This window comes from Lagopus leucura, unplaced genomic scaffold, assembly GCF_019238085.1.
Source record: "Lagopus leucura isolate 7727_CA_CO unplaced genomic scaffold, USGS_WTPT01 Super-Scaffold_100049, whole genome shotgun sequence".
Taxonomy (NCBI): Eukaryota; Metazoa; Chordata; class Aves; order Galliformes; family Phasianidae; genus Lagopus; species Lagopus leucura.
Window position 1 is genome coordinate 1,858,727 of NW_024962295.1, and position 21,428 is coordinate 1,880,154.

At 48.1% G+C, this 21,428-nt stretch overlaps 1 protein-coding gene across 1 annotated transcript in view; it reads right to left on the bottom strand.

The window, feature by feature from the left end:
* Positions 1-21,062, bottom strand: part of GPC1 (glypican 1) — a 158,856-nt gene extending 137,794 nt beyond the window's left edge. The window contains exon 1 of the mRNA XM_042885372.1: positions 20,833-21,062. Within this exon, the coding sequence (XP_042741306.1) occupies positions 20,833-20,989 (157 nt within the window). The 5' untranslated portion in view covers positions 20,990-21,062. The remainder of the gene's footprint in view (positions 1-20,832) is intronic.
* Between the last annotated feature and the right edge of the window lie 366 nt (positions 21,063-21,428).

Genomic DNA, 21,428 nt, shown 5'->3' on the forward strand with positions numbered 1-21,428 from the left:
GCGGCACAGGACATTTACAAAAGACACAGCTGGGATCTGAGCACCTTGTTTGCAATAGCTCTGTATCATCCCCACAAACCCAGGCAATTCTGCAAATGCAAAAAGGGAAGAAGATGGTCTCCTCTGAGTAGCACTGCCACGGCACCAAAGCACTGCCACTTGTTGCAGTAGCTAGAAGAGAACTGCAGGTTCATCGACCTCTTCCCTTTTGTTGGTACAGAACGTTCACGTCGAAAATAACCCAGCAGCTTAAAAAACAGCAGGCAAATCTCATCCATCATTTCTCAACATGGGGATTCTAAAGGTGGCATGGGACCGCCAGGCTTTGCTGTCCAAAAGATGAATGGGATTAACACAAGGAACAAAAAAGCAATGCTCTGGCGGAGCCTCGTATGCATCACTGCATCGAGCAGGTTTGACAGATGACCAAGTGCTCCCCACGGCTACCTTCTAGACACACTTGAGTATAGCAAGAAATCCAGGAGCTTTTCTAACCCACAGCACTGGCCACGCTGTGCCTGGTGGCCCAGAGTGGAGGCAAAACACTCTTTTTGCTACCCTGCCCCAGCCCAGCATGGCACCCAGCTTTCTTCACTGTGTGCAACCACCCCCTTGGAAGTGGGGGTATGGAGAGTAACTACCAGGAGGGACTCGGTGCATCACTGTTACTGGGCACCCCGGTGCACACCGCTCACAGGACAGACGCAGCTCCGTGCCCCAGGGTGTGCTCACAGCACAGCAGCTGGTGAAATGTTCCATCTTAGCCTCATGGTCCAAACTGACAGCACTGAGTTAAAGGCCACAGAACCAGCCCTTTATTTTCTCTCTCTTTCTTGCCATTTGTGTTCACAACTGGTATTTAAACCCCACATACATCTGCCCCCAAACCAAGTGATTTCCTGGTGCATGTAGGATTTAGTTGGAAGTCAAGCAAGCAAGCAAACAAGCCCCACCAAACAGACACTGACAACAGCCATGTTCTGTGCCCCTCTATTCAGCTGCCCCGTGTTTAAATGAGAACACAAAAGCCAAACTTATGCACCCACCTCTGCCTTGGACTCAGTGTGCATTCACTGTAGGACATACAACAGCTCTCCCTGGCTTGCTGAGGAAAAATGATTCCTTAGTCATTTAATCTACAAACTATTCCATGTAAATTTTACACACAGAGCTATGCAGGGTCATTAGAAAAAAAAGCAGAATTTATCAAAATTCCTGAAAGCTGGATTTGTTTTGTGGCTCATCTGTCTTCATAAAACCCACTGATTGCTGAAACACTGGGTAACACTTTGAGATCAGCCCTTAAGCAAAAAGGCACTTAGAACCGCTTCACTCTATTGATTTTGATCTTACTTTCATGCTGACTCCCCACGCCCCTGCAGCACAGCACCCAGCAGCAAATCTCCAGGCTTGCTCTCCACTGGAAGCACTCCTACATTTAACGTTTGTGTCACCAGGAGACAGGCCTCTGAGTAACAGCAGATATTTCCCACCCAGATGCCGCCCTGGAGATCCATGGCTAAGACACTGTAACAGATACATGTGAGTATGGAAACATGCAGCCTTTTTTTGTTTTTAGGAGCGTTTCAAAAAGCGTTGGTTCAGCAGCCAGAAGCAGCTCAGTGACCAGGCTGCACTGAAGGGGATATCCCATTAAGATACACGACAAATTGAGAATTTCTGTTGACAGAAGATAGGCTTTTCTCACGCTGTGGGGAAAAAACAGTATATTATCTCTTTGTCTGTAGATTGGGGTAACTGAAAAGAGGATTATGCAATTCTGACACGGACCTTTCCTCCCTCCTTTCGTTACAGGCTTACATGCAGTTCTGAACAGCATTCCCAACGCTCAGCTCCACAGCAGCTGCAGACCAGCAGGGGCATTTTGCACCCAAACACACTGCAGCCACGTGCCTGCACTGACCAGCTGTGCCCAGCTCAGGCTTGCAGGCTGCTTTGCTGCTTGCACACTGGGAAGGATGTTGCTGGCAAAATGCTCAGGTTCTGTCTTATCCTGGCCAGCAATGCAACCTAATTTCCCGTATCACCATCAGTGAAAAATCATTGCATCTATTCATGGTCTGCACCGAGGGCCTGAAAAACAGAAAAGAATTTCATGCTAAACTACGAGTCGTGCAAAACCTAATTCTCACTTAGCACCACCATAACTGTAAAGTCTCGATTATTCAGCATTCCAGGATGTTCATTTGTAGCAGAGCACAGTTTTTAGCTTTTGAGGCTCCTTATGGCATCCCTGCACATTTTAACCTACCCAGCCGCTCCTGGCTCGCCAGGTTAGGAACAGCTGGATCCAGTTGGCAGACCTTGCCTTTCAGATGTAGGACAGCACTGCCCAAGACACAGCAGTGGGAAATGCAAGCCTAAATCTGACTGGCACAAGGGGAGAGTTCCGTTTTACTGAAGTCCTTCTTAATCTCCAACTTCTCTCTTACCACCCTGCATCACCAGTTTGTATCTGCAGAAACTCACAAAGCTGAACAACTCCGAAGAGTGAAACCATACTAAGGAAAATGAAGGATATTAGGAATTCTGAACACCAAGTTCTCAACACAACCTTGAGCAAATCATTTCACGTTGTAGCAACTTCATTTCCCAAACCACAAAACAGGCCAGCAAATAGCTCTGCTGTTGACTTTATTTGAATAGCTATTGTTAAGTCTCTCTGGATATGTGTCACAGATGGAAAACTCAATGATGAGTTACATATATAAGTAAATATAAATATATATGCATATATAAAGTATTTGAGTATCCCATTATGCTGAGGCTCCAACATGGCAAAGAAGCAATCCTCAAATTAACATTTAATTCATAACAGTAGCTCTGAAGCATAACACCATGAGTTCCTTTCTTCCTTAGGAATTAATTAAAGCCCAAAGCAAGTCAGGGTATTATTTAACCAGCAGTGACCAGCCCAGCCTTAGTGCTGGTCACTGGCAGTAGTCCCTTCCATTTTAGGGCCTAGAGGAAAAGGAGGAAACAAGTCTCACGTAAAGGCAGAAGATAGCAGATACTTCACAGTTGTAAACGACCTGGGGGAATGCAGGTCCTAATAAGCCTGCAAAACATTGCATAAATGTCTCCAGCTAAATCTGTTAGCTCTGGATGGAGCACATTTCCTAAATGCTTAATTTTGAAATTACCTCCCAGTAGACTTTCTCCAGCTTTTCTTAAACTATTAAAGGCGGGCAGCCCAGGCCCACACAGGAACCCCCAGCGAGGAAATATTTCGTTAATTCAATTGCATAATGATGATGGATTTTGAAAGGGATGACATGTGGAGACTGCTGGGGAACAGCAAATAAAAGTGAGGGGCACGTCTTAACCAGGATTCCCTGGGCACCAGGAAGGCCAGGCCAGCAGTGTGCTGCAGCAACCGTGCCAGCCAGGACAGCACGCAAGGGATGCTCTTGCTCAAGTGCTCATGAACATGCCTGCAAGGTCAATGGGTGCACACACCCCAGCAGGCTGCTCACGCCACAGGCAAGCTCAGCTGCCTGCACCACAGCCAGCTTGGCTCGTGCCACCACATGGCTTTGACACAGCTGGTTTGGGCAGGCTAACAGAAATCAACATGCCGAAAGTCAACAATGAAAATCAAAGCAATACTTCAGTACTGCTTGATAATGTGGGTACAAAGCAGATGATACTACTTAAAATACTTTGTAGAAGTATCACAGCTAAGGATCCTCCTAGAGGCAGAGCCCTGACAATCGCCTGCCCACCTATCTTACATCTTGGAGTAGTGGACGCCCAGGGATCGCTTCAAACTAAATGCGCAATGGAAGTAATTAGAAAGGAAATTAATTCCAAGAAACTAGAGTCTCAGCAGCAGAAAGAGAATGAAGAAACCATAATTGCAGGCAAAGGGGCAAAATGACAACCTATCAATTTTCCTGATTAAAAAAAAAAACGAAATTGTGAAAAAAAAATCCCACAGTCAGCATGGGGCAAAGATGCCCTGAAGAGCTGATCATGACAGCCCCATTATATCCCCCTTTGGGCTGCAGAAGCCTCACTTTTCACTTTCTCTGTAAGGAGAATGCCTGACATGATTCTGGAGGTGATGGCTGGACCTGCTCCTGCCCTGCAGCACTCAGCAGTCCAGCATTCCTGCCACAGATTTATCTCCTGCAATGAAATTCAAGGAGACTGAAAATTGAAGAAGAGCACGTGAACTGCACTGTGATGTCGCATGCCCGGCTTGACAAAATGGGATCCGATATTTTAGGTGGACAGACCTCTTCATTTACTTACTCTGTGACAGGATGAAAGAACTGGTGTGGTAATTCATGTGCTATATTTCTCTGTGCTAAAGAAGGAGAAAAAGGTGCTTGAAACTTCCTTAATACACTGAGCAGTGTTCATTCTGCAGTCCCAAAGGGAAAGGACAAAAGGGCTGTTTAACCCTGACATACCAGTAGCCACAGATTCTTCAGTTTAGGAGAGCACTCCGGGGCAAATAATCACAGTATTTCTACAGTAAACAATTATAATATTCTCCCCCTATTCCCTTACTCTTCCTCCAGAAGCTCTGTCAGCTACAAAGGCTGCTGAGCCACGCAGGCGTTGGGGTGATGGGTATCCCTTCTCTCAGGCTTTCCTCCCACCGCTGGTATCTGGCTCTGTACATGCACCTTGAAGACGAGCACTGAGTTCAGTTTTTTAGCTCAGTTGTCAGCCTGCTGTCCCGATGCCAGGGCAGCTGTGTGGCTCAGAGCTGAGTGGCACAGGAAGGAAATATCCAGCAGCCCCACGTGGGTCTCCCAAGCTCATGGAGATGGCTCCATCCCAAGCAGCAGAGGAGCATCCGTGCAGCTGCTGGGCACCACAAAGGCTTGATCAGATGGAAGCCCTTATGGGTGAACACATGTACCCAGCCAGGACACTTTCGTTTTGCTCGATCACTGATGAACCGGGCAGAGGAAGCACACTCCAGAAGCACGCACAAACCCAAGCCACAGGAGGTTTGCTGGGGAAGAGTTTGGTCCTACTACAGCAAGGTCTCTGGTCCCAGAAGCCTCTGGTCCATGTTTTATAGCCTTGAGATAGTGACAACCTTCTGATGCACAACACTGGCAGGCAGCTGCTGCCAGAGGAAGCATAGGAATGGCCCCACAGGCTGAGTCCACCTGCACGTGCATGCAGTAGCCCACTCCCCTCTCTCGAGTGACAGAGCCAACTTCAGGGGCTGCCCTCCCCCTCTCTGCACCAGGATGCTGCCCCAGGCAGGGCAGCTTGCAAAGAACAATTTTCATTTGGTGAATCTTTCATTTCACTCTCTCTCAGCCCTCTACTGCTCACTTCCCCTTACACAAGCACAAGGTGCTATCTTATCTCTTTCCCCCACATACCCCATTAGAGAGAGAAGCCATGAGCATGGGCAGATCCTACACACTTAATCTCGCAGAGGTGCAGAGCCACAAGCATGTGCCCACTGTGTCACCATGATCAGCACAGAGCCTGTGAAGCTGCTTGTATGTATGGGACACGTATGCATAAGGCCGTAGCAGAAGCACAAGGACTGACATTACGCTCTGCTCAAAGTTAGCAGACAAACTGTAAACCCGTGGCTCAACTCTGTTGCAGGGATTTTTGCCTCCAGAGCCATTAGTGCGTATTCTAAACTCAGCAAAATTTTCTGTGTGACAAGTCAGATTTTCACTTTATCAATCCTGACAAAAGTCCTTCACAGCTGTGAACCACAGTCAGCCCTGGTGGGGTTGATAGCAGAGAAGCCCAGCCAGCCAGTTGGTTGGGAAGCCCTGTCCACTACCATCCAGACACACATGAAGCAGCAGTACCCACTGGTCTACACTTGGGGCTTCTTTGCATGAGATTGGTATTTATGCCAGCAAAGTGACAGACAGCCCTGAGAGTTTGAGCAGAGGTTGGGATCTATGATCAGGTTGCATTTTAGAAGCACATTTTAAAAGGAACTGTTAACTCCCAGCCTGGAAAAGGTGGAGAGCTCTTCCTTATGAATTATAGATAAGCTCTCTGATGCTGCAAATGCCAAATACCCTGATGCTCAGCTAAATGTAAGGGAAGAAGTAGGAAAACCACACGGAGACACCTCATTTTCCAATCTGATGTGAGTTGACAAAGATTGTTCAGAAGCCAAGGGCCAGACTTTCAGAAGTACTCCCACAAGAATCTTAACAAGTGGTTAGATCTTCAGACAGCTCCGCTCTGATTCAGGCACATAAATGAGGTGGACAGATTAAAACAAAACAAAGCAAAATTCACGCTGAGACAACAGCAGCTGTCCCTGTCCACAAGCAGCTGAGCACGACAGCTGAGAGGGAAAGAGGGGCCGCTGGGGAATGCTTGGGCTGCAGCGCGTTTGTCAGAGCTGCCTGGCTCCACTGCTCCCACTTGCACAGCTCCAGTGACACTGCGGGGAGGCAGCCTGCTCCTACTGCAAGGCCAGGAGCTTGGCACAGCCCGCATGGGAACATAGCTGGAAGAAGGCACCACGGACACAGCACCAGAAAATATGGCATCGGGGCAGAAAGCTCAGAGGTATCCAAGCAGCCTCAGGAATCAACCCCTGTTTCGGTGTGAAGGAGGAAGAGCCTCACGAGATCTGATAACTCAAACATTACTGCTGCAAACAAACATCCCAGCTTCTGCAGATGTCCACGAAGGGCTGTCAAACAGCTGTGGAGGAATATGAGGAAGCTGCCCATAAGAAAATACTTAATTCATACCAAAAAGGCGAGAGCGAAAGAGCTTGGCAGATCTTCTGAGGGTAAAGCTACATACTCCACTTATTGAATTTCCCAGACTTTCAGTTTGATAGAGTTGAAAGGCCCTGTGTTGGCCTGCCAGAGCCTCAAACCAGCCAAGCTCAGCCCAGCTGCTGCTGTTCACAGCTACAGCAGCACCTCTGAGCAGCAAACTGTGAGGGAAACACAGCTTCCTGGGCACAGCAGAGGCATCTGGGCAGTGCCACACAGCTGTACAACACCAGTCAAGGAAAAATTATACTTCAGTATTTCTTTTGAAAAAATAAAATGCCATTTAAAATCAACGTCAAGGATGGTGGTGTTGTGAAAGCTGTAAAAGCACAAGACAGAGAGAAAACCTCCCTGAGAGTGAACCAGTGTACCCTTCTGTCCACGGGGCACAGTGACAGGCTGCTAGAACTGCACGGCTGCTGTCTCACAAAAAGACTGGGGAGTTCTTCTCCCTGGTTTCATTTCTGAACTGTACCAGGACACCAGCAGCACTTCCGATCTCATCTGTCAGTTCTTCTGCTTTGGCCTTTGCAGCATCTCATGGCTGGTGGTGTATTGAGGACATGTGGAGCAGTTTATCAAGTCTGTGCACCAGGCTGAGTGGGATACTGCAGGACTGGTTTTCATGATCCAGCTGTCCTTCCCAACTCCATATCCTTATGAGCTAACCTGTCAGACGTAATTCTTCCTGTCTGAAGCACGAATGAAATCGGTACTAACCAACCAACCATCAGCTACACTGCAGAAAACAAATTTAAAAGAGGCACAATTACATGGAGAATTAGTTTCTGTGTACATTCAACTCAACAGGACAGCTCAGCTCACTACTCTGCCTCTTGCCAGATGGATTTTACAAAACAACTTTCTGAGCTGCTCCAATCATGTTTCCTTATCAAGCAGCAGCCTTGCTTGTTTCTGCAAAGCCGACTCCACAGAGAGTCCTGAAAATAAGAGATAGGCCCTGAACATCTGTCACCTGGGAGGTTAGCTTAGATTGTTTTTAATAGTTTGTGGTACTCATAACTGGTTTTAAACTGACAAGGGAAAACGATAAAAAGAATGAGATCTGTGTTTCTGAGCTCACATCAAAGAGCAGCTTTAAAGAATGAGTAAAAAGGCTGTCAAAATAGGAAGGCTTTACCCAGCAGCCTAACAAAACAGGCTTCAAACAGTCAAGAAAGAGTGGTTCTAAACAATTTAACCAAATAGCGAAAGTGTTGGCTGAAAAGTAAATATTTAGCAGGGCACATTTCTACTAAAAGAAAGCTCGAAAAAAAAAAAAAAAAGAAAAAAAAACCAACACAGATCACAAAAGAGATGTTTTTGCTGTAGAAAGGACAACCATAGGATTTGGAAGTGCTTACAGTTCTTTTCTGCACTACTGACTGCGTTAAAGTCATCAGCCTGAGATTGGCTCTCCATTACACTGCACAGCGTACAGCCTATTCACTCCGTGACACGAATTTCTCCTGCAAGGCTTCTTTAAACTTCCCTTTGTACCCCCAGCTTTTTAACTGCTATCACAAACCTTCAAGATTTAACCCCGGGGGACAAAGAAGCAGTCTCCTGATACAAAGATTAATGCCATTCCACAGAGAAGTGCAGACACATGAATTATCCCCGAGGCTTTCATTCTGCCAGAGCCTTCTCCCCAGCGGCCGGCGAGGCAGGTACCCACACAGCCACACACCCTGCCCGGAGCAGAGCTGCCTGCTCGCTGCCCTGTACACCAGCAGTGCACACAGCAGCAGTTTGGAGACCTCCTCCTCCATGCTGACCTACGTCAGAGCAGATGGTGTTCAGTGCTTCTATGTGGAGCAGTACTCAGCAAACCCAGAAATACTTTCTCTGACTTGTCTCTGACATTTCCTAGACTATCTCAGCCTCATGCAGAAGCATCTTCTCAATCACTGTGATTGAGAGGAGCCCACCAGAAGCAAAAAGCTGCTGGCAGAGACCGTTTCTGTGGCCAACCAACATCCCCCAGCTGCTCGGAGCAGCTCCATTTGTGTTTGTAAGCTGCACCACTACAGCCATTTGGTATCTTATCCTCCCCCTTGGGCATTTCTTTGGGGAAGGGAGGGTGTGAGCAGCTCCCCAAACCTTGAACTATCTCATGAATACAGCTCCTTACCATTTAAGGCAGATGATCCAACTGCAGAAGAGTCACGTACGCTTGCATTCTTTTTCAGCTTAAGACAGACAAAAGAAAGTGTTTCTTTACACAGAGGATGGTGCACTGCTGGAGCTTGCTGCTTTGGGCTTTACGGAAGCAGACAGTATGCAGCTGGTGGGACAACAGGCCGGACAGACCCAAGGACAACGGGTCTACTAATGGATTAGGAAGGTTGCTGATACTTCCCTTCAGAATCTGTAGGTGCTGGGGAGTACCAAGTGAGAGACCTCAGAAAGGTGCCATGATCACACTCCCTCCCTAATGGTATCATGGTATCACTGTGAGAGCTTGCACAGCTGGGCAGACTGAGCTAGGACCAATCACCACCTGAGCCCTGCTGCTGTACTGGCATTAGGCAAAATCCATAGCCCAAAGCACCACAAGGAAGACATTGAAGAAGAGCTAATTAGCTTGAGCATCTTGCATGCCCACCAAAAAGCAGTGCTCGTCTCAGCAGCAGGTCCAGGCACACACAGGATGGTCACACAAACATATTCACGCACAACGCAGGGGTGGGTGGGAAACAAATTGCCCCACACAACCATTTTTAAGCCCAACTTGATGTTGTGTGCGTGATTACTGCAGAAATCAACATGGGTAATTATGGCCATCTGTACCCATTACTGCCATTTGTATGTGTACTCATGGTAACTGCACGTTAGTTAGGCATGCCACTGCACAAACATATTAAATAGCTAATTAAAAAAAACACAAACCTTCACTGCTTGGGAGGAGCCCATCACCAACTAATTACCAGAACACATTTTCTCCATCTGTCAGGCAGTTGCCCCCTCCCCAAGGTGACCAGGGAATCTGCGCCTGGCCTGCAGTCCCATGGCTCTGCTGTGGCTGGGAGCTTCTTGTGCTCAGGCCTTCCTTTGTGTGGCAGCGCTTCCAACCACGGCTGCTTCTGAAAGCACTGCACTTCCAAGAACAGAGCAGTGCTTTTGTATTACTGCAGGCGACCCCCGGACTAGCTGCCCAACACGTCCACACGTGGCAGAGCCGAACTGCCTAACAGGACAGCAGAGTGAGCATCCCAAAAAGCACCTCGCCATGCCGGCTTCTCTTCCAGCTCTTTTTTCTACACAAGCTACTAATGCAACAGCAGATTATAAATACACAGAGGACGGCTGTGCCCCAGTGCTTCACTGACATATGGTTCTGTCTTCAGTCAGAAGCTGTGGATTTAAATTTAGGAATGGAGCAGGAGGTTGGGTTTCAAAATTCCAAGATAAATCCTCACAGAGGAGGCAATGAGACCAGAATTTCCTCCCTCTGGTCTAGCCTTAAAGCAGATGGGAGCATGGAGTCGGTGCTGTTAAGCAGACCACAGCGCTTGTGCAGCCCTACAGTGCCTTGCCCCGCTTTGCAGCTGCTTGGGAGCTCTGCAGCTATGGCCCTTGGTGCCAGGTGCCGTTTCTCTGGCACCCACATGTCCAGGCTTTTACTGGAAGGGCAAAATTTATTGCAAGTCAATAGCTAGAGCAATTTCTTACATTACAGCAAAGGCTGCCAATACTCTCCCTTGGGTTGAATCAGCGTTTTCATTAGCTGCCCCTTCCTTGTCAGAACGAGCGTTGGTGTGAAGGGACAATCAGCTACAGGCAGAACAGCTTTGCTCATTTTTCATGTCTTCTGACATTCCCTGACCAGCCCCTTGATTTCTACAGCGTTAAACACATCCTTTACACACAGTCACACATTCCTCTAAGCACTGTTTACCACTGCGTAAAGCACTGGATCCTTCTAAACCAAGCACCGGATACCTTCTAAACCAAGAAAAATGCCTTTAAAGGAACTTAATTCACATGTTTTCTGAGGAATGCTATCTTCTCACACTCCTCTGACCATGCTGGGGCAGGCTGCAGGAGCTGCTCCTGGACCTGTTCTCCTCCTCCAGCATTTTCCCCTCTTTGCACTGCTTGACCGCCTCAGCCTTATTGAACCAAAGGGAAAAAATAAAATAATCATCTAAACTAAACTCTCCGTCCTCTGTCCTTTAATCATATGAGAGGTGGCAAATATGCTGAATTAAGTGCAAAGCAAGCAGTATTTTTATTTGGTTAATTAGAATTGCTCACCAAATGAAAACAAAGGAGTGATTTTCTGCAGGACTGGTACAGGTAGTTGTTGCATAAGTACATTCCTGCATATTTGGCTACTTTAGGAGTATTTTTTAATTAACAGCTTCTCCTTGGCTAAAGCAAACCACAGAGAACAAGGAAAGAGGAGTTTCACACAAGGACACTGCCGGATCCCTCCACTGCCAGCTATTTTTTTCTTCAGGGAGGATTTTAAATTAAAAGCAGATTGCCTTCATTAGCGTTTCCAGAAGCTGTGTAACTGCCAAAGCTGACAGAAACACAACTGCGATCTGCAAATTTGGCAAGTGGCATTTTCTCTGTCTACAAATGGCGGGTAATGTCATCTGCATTAAGAGGGCTTTCGTGAGGGACACGGCGCGGAGAGAACTCCTTCCTTAGGAGATGTGGGAGAACATCTCCAGAGCAGCAGCTCAGCAATCAGGGGAAGGCCTGGTAGTGCTTTTACCCTCCTTCAAACCGACAGAGCCACACACATCCCAGCCAGCCCGGGCACAGAGCAGGCAGCAATTCCTACCTTGGCTTGCACGCTGCTCCGCACGCACTGCAGAGGGACCAGCTCACACCGACACCTGACTCTAACCTTGAGCTCAGCACTCCACAGCACTGGCTTATATCCTCAGAAGAACTGCAGGACCCAGCTCTCGTTCTGCAGTCCAACTCTCTTCTACCTCATGGTGAACAGAATTCATTATCCTTTGAAGTAAGCCCTAAGTGATGAGTTGACAATAATTAAACTGAAAGATATAGAGGTTAAAGGAATTTATTGTTACTTGACCTGCTAAGTAAATTGTTTAGAAACATGTAATCAATAAGCAATGATGAAGTAAAATTAAAAACAAGCTCACTTCCTTCAAAAAAAAAAAAAAAAAAAAAAAAAGATCCAATGGTCTCATAAAAATCCATTCAGTGAGGCCCATGCATCTTGTTAAGTTGAACAGCACAGCATTTTAATAAACCAAAAAAATGGCTTTATCCATAATGAGCACGAGCATTGAAGGCGGAGTGTGGCCCTAAATTATGCCGCTCCTGTTTATCATTCATGTACCGCAGGACTGATGAAGATTTATGGTCCCATTGTGCTAAGTACTGTGTAGCGAAATATCGTGAAACGGTGAGATGTAGTACTCCAGGAGTTTATAATTTAAAGACAGATTACAAAAGCAGGATATTATAATCCAAAGACGGTAATGCACAGATGGGGACTGGAGATACAGAGAGATTGAACAACTTGCCCAAGGTCATCTCAGATGTGAGTTCAGTTTTGTGCTTTGGCACACATCTCTGGAGTAGCAGCATAGGCCTTATATACGAGAACATTTCTCTTCCTCCTCAATTTCACTACACATCATATTTCATAAGCTAACAAGTAAATTCAAAAAATACAACCGCCGTAAGGGAGAATTGGAAGGGTTTCCTTTCACTCTTCCTTCTCTGAAGACCTTCGTTGATGTTGACCTGTGCATAATCCCAATCTATCTGCATGGCGCAAATGAAGCATTTGATAGAATCACAGAATAATTTAAGCTGAGAGGTGCTCTGTGGCCATTCAGCCCGAGGTCTGCTCAAGGCAGAACCAGTCAGAGCAGATGCCCCAGGGCTCTGCCCACATCAACTCAGAATGTCTCCAGGGAGGAGGGATATCAATACCCCACCACCTCTCTAGGCTCCTTGTCCAGCGTTCAACAAGCAAAGTTAAAAAGTCTTCCCACTGATCAAATAAGAATTTCTCCAGCTCCAGTTTGTGCCAGCCACCTCCCATTCTGCCCCCATGCCTGGCTCCATTTTCTCTGTTCCAGTCTATTCAGCAGTTAGAGCTTCGCAGCATGATTTCCCCCAGACTTCTGTCTCCTTCACTCCTGAATGCTCTACAGACCTGACTTTCACCACTTCCCCTTATACTTCACATACTCTGTCTAGCACCCTGGCCATCTCAGTGGTCTCTGCTGAGCTTCCCCCAGTACAGCCACATTTTTTTTTTACACATAGCCCAAAACTGGTCATTGTGCTCCAGATACCAGCTTAGTGATGTGACATGCTCAAAGCAATCAGTGATAGCAGGATAATACAAGACATTGTGTTGCTGGACATATACACACATCAGTGGATATATTTAGGAATGCTGTCCTAAACCCTGTCAAGTAGTGTATTGGTAACTGTGGAAAATACTTAATCTGTGACTGTGACAGTAGAAAATGCTTCAGTGCAACATGAACAGTAGTGGCAGTGCTACTTATTAAAGCACAACTCAAGCCCCCAGACAGCTCATCTGGGATACTGGGACAAACAATCCTGCAGTTAAACACAGTGGCTTTCTTTCTTGGCTTTCAATGGAAACGTGCCCAGTATCTGAAGGGTATCTGCTCTCTATTCTAACTAGGGTGCAGTTACAGACTACTCTTGGCTAGCACCTGTGAAGATTTACTCGTTAAAATTTCACTGTAATTTAGCCCTACAGAAGTGCTGTCATTTGTTGTCACTTGCCAATTTGTGTTAGGTTTCCCCTGGAAGTTTCGTCGCACGGAGCAGCAAACTCATCAGTGCAGCGATCCTGACACAAGACACCTGCACAGCACGGACAAGTTTACCTGAACAAGGAATTTTCCAGCGAAACTCACCTCTCACACCACAGCTAACCAAGTAGGATGCTCACAGCACGCTGCCCTTCTTTCCCACACCCAATTCCAACTCCCCACGCCTATCACATACTGTCACCAAACTCTAGCTCACTCAAGAATTTAAGCCGCACTTTCCACATCCAAACCTTTCCCACCCCTGAGATCGGTGCATAGCAGAGACAACTCAATCAATGCTTACTGTCAACAGATCAAATAAAATCAAATGCAGCTTCTCAAGACACAGCAAGTCCAGCAGTCACTGAGCTGACCGCAGAGCCTCCAAGGAGGACAAAGGCAGGCGCTCACCCAGCTGTGGCACAGCCTGCGAGCACGGTGGGAGCAGCTCCATGGCAGTGCTGAGGAACCAGCAGCTTCCCCTGCTCCCGCTCCCTGTGCAGGGACTCTGCTGCCTGATGCACTGCAGAGATTCATGCATGTATTTATGTAACATCATATTATCAATTTTGCTTATCTAGGCTTAATTGACAGTATATGCTAGCAGCAGTTGAAAGGGCAAAGGCCAACCGGAGCACTTCTCTGAGCTCTGCAGCACACCCTCTGCCCACAGTTGCAGCCGCCCTCCCCTCAGCAGGACGGGGCACAAGTCCCAGGGGGCTGTGGCTCTATCAGCCAGACTCCTACACAGGGGTTCCCAGCATTGTGCAGCCCTTCCCCAAATTCACAGCAGATGGGACCGCAGGACGGCCAGGCCTCAGAGAGCCTCCCTGCAGAAACACCCCTCCTTCCCCTGACATCCGAGCCTCTGGGAGACCTCCCACAAATGAGAGGATAGTGAGAGTTCTGCAGGGCGGGTTTGGTATTCTGTCACCGAGCCAAGCAGATGTTTGAGAAATATAAACTGCTATACAGCTATTTTAAGCTCGTGCAGCTGCGCAGGGCCAAGGAGCTGCATCGGGAGACGTCACTGCTCTCCTGAGGTGCTCCCATACCTTGGGACCCCATGCACAGCTTAACAAACCAAACTTCCCCTGAGTCATTCACACTATCACATCCCGTTTAAGAGTTTATAGTAGAGGAAACCGCTGGAAAGAACTGGAGGGGCTTTTCCAGGTTCACACGGAAAACGTGCATCCAGATGGGGACCACATCCATCCTCGCACTGCGCTGCACTGCTCAGCTTGGCTGCGAGGCAGCAGAACGAGGCCAGACGTGGTGTACGAAGCCCTGCCACCTGTGTGCCACCCTGTGTGCTCAGCCCTCACCCCGGGCACTCACTGTACGGCCACATCTCTGCAGGCTTCACCGCAGTATCATGAGCACAGAGCAGAAGACACTGATGGAAGAGGCTTCTTTCTGATCCATATTAAAAAATATAAGATTAATCTAATAGGCACTTAACAACATTCTTATTTATGAACAAAAATTCACAACCAATGGAATTTATGTAGCGTTCCTATTTCAGAAATAGGCTGGCCTGCACCAGCTGAGAGGTAAGACTTGGGTAACGCCAGTGGAAACATGCCAACTAAATTACACCGCATGGTTTTACAGTCCCATAAAATACCAATCTTTTTGCAAGCCAAAACTGTTTGTCATAGAGAATTTCATTTTAGCCATATAAAAGATTGACTGAGTGTGTGAGTACTATCGCATTGCTCTGAAAAACCACAGTAAAACTTGTTTTCTTTTTTTAATACTTCAGAAGAATGCATAGCAATTTTAACAAGTGCTTTACTCATGTTGCTTGCAGAGGAGTTCGTAACAGCTGGGCAGCTCTGGGCTTGTGATTCATGCTGCACCGCAGATGAAGAGGCACAATTACATTAGTTTTATAATCTCTATATGGTCAACACAATTGTGATTAATGTATTTTCTAGAACACAGAGCTAGGGCATCGCGGGAAACTTTTATAGCACAGCCCACTTCTTCCAATTGTACGGGGAGGAAAGTTTCCCATGTCTGAAAAATCCTAAGTAAAAGAGGAACCTGTTGCTGGACATGTCACTGACCCAGCTCACAGCTCTGGCACATAGAAACAGGCATTTTAGGTGCCTGCAGACCCAAGCTTATATAGAATAGAACATCACAGTGTATAGTCAACACATCACAGGAGAGGGCATTCTGTCCTCCACATGTGTAAAATTAAGAATTTAAAAAAAAAAAAAAAAAAAAAGGAAAGGAAAGGAAAGGAAAGGAAAGGAAAATCTTGGCTTGCACAGAATTTTGTATTTTATTTCTAACACAATTGGCATCTAAGGAACCTTCTGCAAACTACAAAGGACAGTGGAATAATCTTCAATCCTCTGCTGCTTCCTGCATCCTTTAGGGTCCCACTTCTCCAGGTCTTGTCCCATCACAGAGACAGAGCGGCTGCCAGGAGGATGCTAACAGTTCCTGCTGAACAGACAGGAAAGCACAAATGCAACACTTTCCAGGAGGATTTGAGGACAACGAGTGTCAGCCCTATCTTGTTCCATGCTACCACACAAGTGGAGGTGCCTCTGCCCCCCAGGCTGCTACAGAACCACTCTTCCCTTTCGACACTGCAGTCAGGCAGTAAACACATGGAGGAGAAGTGTTGAAAAACACAGCACAACTCTGACCTAACTTACTTATTACTCCATCCTGCCTTCGCCATCCGTACCAGAGCTCATACAGCACGATGCTCCCCTCCCCAGTCCTGCAGGCAGCAACAGGCATGGTGCAGAGCCTGTTGATGCTGCTGCTGATGGGTAAGTGCTCCATGCCCCCTCCTTGCAGCATTGTGACCTGCAAGGGAAATAAAACCTCTGGCTCTAAACAGACATTTTTGATAATCAAGTTAGCAGCTCCCTCCCTTCTTTGGTTAAGTCAAAGCACACTTAATTATTGAAATTACCCAGTGGAATACATCTATCCTGTCCCCTCAGTGTGAGACAGTTGTACCAACAGCAACAGAACATTAAATCAACAGCTTCACAAGCCCTGCCAGAAGCCACGCGGCTCCCACCAAACGCAGCCAGCCCAGAGAGACCGACTGGCACCTGCTCTGCAAAGCCAGGCACCAACAGGGCAAGAGCAGGAAAGGCAGAGCCAAGGTGAGCACTGCAGCTTCACAGGTGCTGGTGCGTGGGCATCTCTGGCTATGCAAGCACACACAGTTTCTGGGAAACATCGTGTTCTGCTTCACCAACAAAAGAAGCTGCTGAAATAGTTTTGTCAGACAAGCTGATAAGGATAATTACGTGATGAGAGCTTAGTCATTCATATCGCTGTGACAGAGAGGCAGATTCTCTGAAAAATAACATCACCAACAGAAAACCTTGGTGATTCTATGATTCATCAATATCTGAGCATAAAGCTTTCCAAATTTCAAACGCAGCTGCACGTGCTGCTCCAAGGCACAACAAGCCACCAGAGGGAGCCCATTTTTCTCCATAAATCTGATTTTCATAAATTGCTTTGTATGCACACATTCTCAACTGACAAATTAACACAATTACAAAGTGTGTATGAATATGCATATTTTATTTTAAACTTGCATAAGTTATATGAAAAGGAAGATGCACAGTTCAAGCAAAGCCTACTCCAACGTTAACACCAACGTATTTGCCAACTGGAGGATTTCTCAAAATTCGGTGTGCTTCAATTCACCAGGAACAATTTCCCAAACACAGCAGGCTAAAAAGGTGCTCCAATTTGTCCCTAAGTCCATTAGTGCACACAGGCTGGGATTGCACCCAGGAGCTCCCCACACAGCATAGCCTTGAGCCGCTGTTCCTGCCCTGTATGATTACAAACCAAGCCCAACCTCAACCTCAGAGAGGCTCCCCTTCCAATCTCGTGGCACATATCCTTCCTGGGGAAAGGAGGAGCCACGAATTTATTTTCTGTACCACAGGCACAGGTTTGTCCATCTTTGTATTTATGCCTTCCATACTGCAGCTGCCAGAATTTAAAATGCTACCAGTATTGGCTTCCATTACCATCTTCACAGTCCAAAAGCCTTGTCAAGTCCAGCCTTGCAGCCAGACCTGTTCTTTACTCACCTAACATTCCTCCAAACAACTCTTTACACATGCACTTGACAATGTTTTCCTTACAAAACAAAATTACGCAGCCTAAAAGGACCAGAAGATGAAAACAAATTGTTTGACCTCCTTTCAGTGAAGGAACTGGGGAAGCACAATCCTGAGATACATAACTGGATCGGCTGCCTGGGTTTCTTCTGTGCTCTCCTCTTTTGGTGCATTACATTCATCTCTGTGTCACGCAGTTCAACCCCAGGGTAAGGCAGACCCAAGGATTAATCACAGCAGTGAACAAGTCCAAGCGAGGGCCAAGCACATCCACATCAAACCACAATTCTCAAGTCTTCTCCGGGACAAAGTAGAACCTACCTCAGCTTGAAGCACTGCAGAGCATCACCTATCCCACATCAACAACGCTAAGAACTCTGGCAAGGCAGCAGTGACAGCTGGATGCTCTCCCCAAAGACACAACTCTTGCAGGGAGTCTCTCTTGTCTCAAACCTCACCATGGCCCAAGACAACCAGCCCTCCAGCATGGGCCTGAATGGATACATCCAGGGGTGCAGCCTCAGTCACACCTCAAGGGACCTGTGATAGCACACACGTAGCAAGAATGGGAAAGCAGAACTAGATGTTTGCCAGAGGAATCAAGACAAAACAGAAGAACTGACAGATCTTGAACCATCTTCCTGTACTTTTCAGGAATCCTGGGAGGGGAATGTGGGTCCATCAGCCAGCGGGCAAGAACAATCCTGCACACAGGAAAACTTAGCTCGAGTTAGTCTGGTGTAGGGAAGTGCATGGGGTGACTTTTCCAAACCCAAGCAGTAGGGAGCACTTCCCCAAGCACCAGAACCTTTCTCCTGCACAGATCTGCACCTGAGAATTGGGTGAATGTGGCCCTGTCAGGACTACTAATATGAGAAGATCCTTCTTTTGTGTTTGGGAGTTTTGCCATGGACTTCAATGTAATGAGATATAGCATGTTCCCTAAACACACTTAAGAATGGTACCCACACATTAAGCACGTAGATGTGTTAACATGTACAACATCAGCAGAAACATTAGCAGTGTTCCACGAGAAATGTGGCCAAGAGCCTATCCCTGAACCAGACGTCCACCTGCAACCATGTCATGGTACAACTGACCAGTACCACCTTCTGCTAAGCTGTGGGGACTTCATGTTACTCTTCATGCTCTTAAATCGTAACAAAGAATATAGATTAGAAAGTGTAAAGCACATAAATAATGTAAACACAGCCATTTCAGCCTGGAACACACTAACCCCTTGGAACCCAAGTCCTGGAGCAGTGAGCAGCTGGGCTGGTAGGACAGCAGTGTGCGTGGTGCAGCTGAACGGGGGATACTGAACTGCACAATACCACACTTACAGGTGGGGACACCACAGGAAGGGCTTGAGATTCTTCCTTTTGGAGACAGCAAAACCAGCACTACCTCCCGCCCTATCTGCAAAGCGCGGAGCTCACAGAGCACTGTGCTCCAGTTCAGGCACTCTGAGGCTTTAACGGCACTGGGTGAGTACCACACCAACAGAAAAGGCCATTCCTGGATATTTATCAGCAAGTAGGTACAGAAGATAATTACCTATGAAAATCATCAAGTCCATCAGCAAGATGGGCTAATAACAGAGACCTGCTGCTGCTGATATACGGAACCTTTTTCCCCCCAGGTACTTCTTCATAGTACTTACCAGGAACATTCCTCATTTTTTCACAGCATTTATCTCTAATTTCTGTGTAAAGCAACACCTAAGGATGCCCAGTTATATGCTGCAGTTTTACATACTATTCCTTAAGGCGTTCCAAGCCCTTCGGAAATAAAACTCCTGGTTCCTATAAATCTTGGTGTCCTTGGTCACTTTCTGAATGGCAGTGGTTGGAGGGGACACGGTGCGCTGCGTACTGCTCACGTGGGACACCTGCAAGCACAGCACCAGGACGCCATGTGCCTGCCCCTGTTGTGCTGCTGCTGCACGCAGTGCCACTGCCATCCCAGTCAGCCTTCCAAGGACTTCCCACGTGAAATGTGACTGTAATAATTAGATGCAAATTTATAAGAAGCCACTTTCTTGCTTAACGGAATTACTGTTCCATTAATAACGATGCCCAAATGATTTTGAAGTTGCCCGCTGTTTCACCTCAAGTTCTGCTCATTTTGTTTTGGAAATTCAGTCTCGGTTTCTTGACAAAGAAAGTATTAATTTGTTCACATTTGTGAAATATTTATATGGTTCAGCCTTATCCATTCTTGGGTCGGATACCTAATTTGTTTCCCTGGAAAACAATGCAATCAAACGCTCCACATAGGGCGTTCTGTAGCTTAAATGTGAACTACAAGCTGCAATCTTCCTGGGGTGTCCCTGTGGGTCGGCTCCAGCACGTACGCCTGCATGTTTTATGCTTTGTCTGAAGAAGGAAGCTCCCACAAGTGGGGGGAAAGCTTTCAGATATGGGTCACGTGCCGGTGTATCAAAACTTGTAAGTGATTTAAAAAGAAAAGTAACAAAGCCTCAGTATCTGCCCTGAGCTTATATTTTTGTCTCTCAGAGGAGGGGAAATGAACAGAAGAGTTGGGGGAAAAAAAATCCAACAAAAAAAGAAACAAACCACCAACAAACCAGAGTATTCTGTGCTAATTAATACATCTTCTGTAAGGAAAAAAAATCATCCAGGATTTCTCAAAGCAGCCACAAAACCAAACGCACGCTGCTCAGCCTTCCCTCCGCGCTGCACAAACTTGACACACGGCCGTCTTTCTCCCGTTTCCTTTTTACTGACAAACGCCCTTTCTGGCTTTGCTGCTATCCAAAAGAATAAGTCAAGCGATCCTCCTCTCCCATACCCTTGTGGCATTTCCCAGCTCCCAGTCCCATTTCTGTTCGACTATTCTGCTTTCTAAACCCAAATCCCGAAACCCTTTCAGCCGCGCTCAAAGCAGAAGAAAAGAGACAATGAAAGCTCCCCGCTCGGCGCGGATCGCACGCTGCGCGCACCCCGTCCCCGCGCTCCGCCGCTGCAAAGCCGCGCGCACCGCCCGTCCCCCGCGCGGGCAGAGGAGCACCGCAACGAGCTCGGCAGGAACCGCTCGGCTCCCACTCGTCGCTCCAAACTCCGGCCCGCCCCGAGCCGTGCCGTCGCCCACCCCCGGCCGCGGCCCCCTCCGCCCCGCGGGACTCACCGGAGATCTCGGCCTGGGGCACGCCGTTGAGGCTGAAGCCCTTGGCCCCATACAGCTGCCGGACCTCGGCGCAGCTCCTCGCCTTGCTGCCGCTGTCACCGCGAGCCGGGGCGGAGGCGACACACAGCAGCCAAAATCCCCACGGGAAGAAACGCATCCTTCTCCGCTGGCCCCGCCACCTGCCGTGCGAAGGGCAAAGCCAAGGTCCGGCGGAGGGGACCCCGGCGCCGGGCGGAGCGGGGTCCGGGCAGCCCCGGCGGGACGGCCGGCGGCCGGGGGGCGACGGGCTCTCGGGCGCTGCCCGCGGCGTGCGGGGAAGCTTCGGGCGGCTCGATCCGGACGCCGCGGAGAGTCCGAGGAGGGGGCGGCGATCCAAGTTTGCCCGGGCCGGGCCCCTTCCCCGCCGCGCTTCGAAACCCCGAAGCGTGACCGCGGAGAGGGCTTTTGTTCTTAGCGCGGCCGCATCCCCGGGCGGTCCCGCCGCGATGCTGCCGGCTGCGGCGGCCGCCGGGCCGAGCGGAGCGGGGCGCGCTGCCGGGCTGCTCCCGGGGCTGAGCCGAGCTGCGCCGGGCCGTGCCGGGCTGCGCTACGCCGCG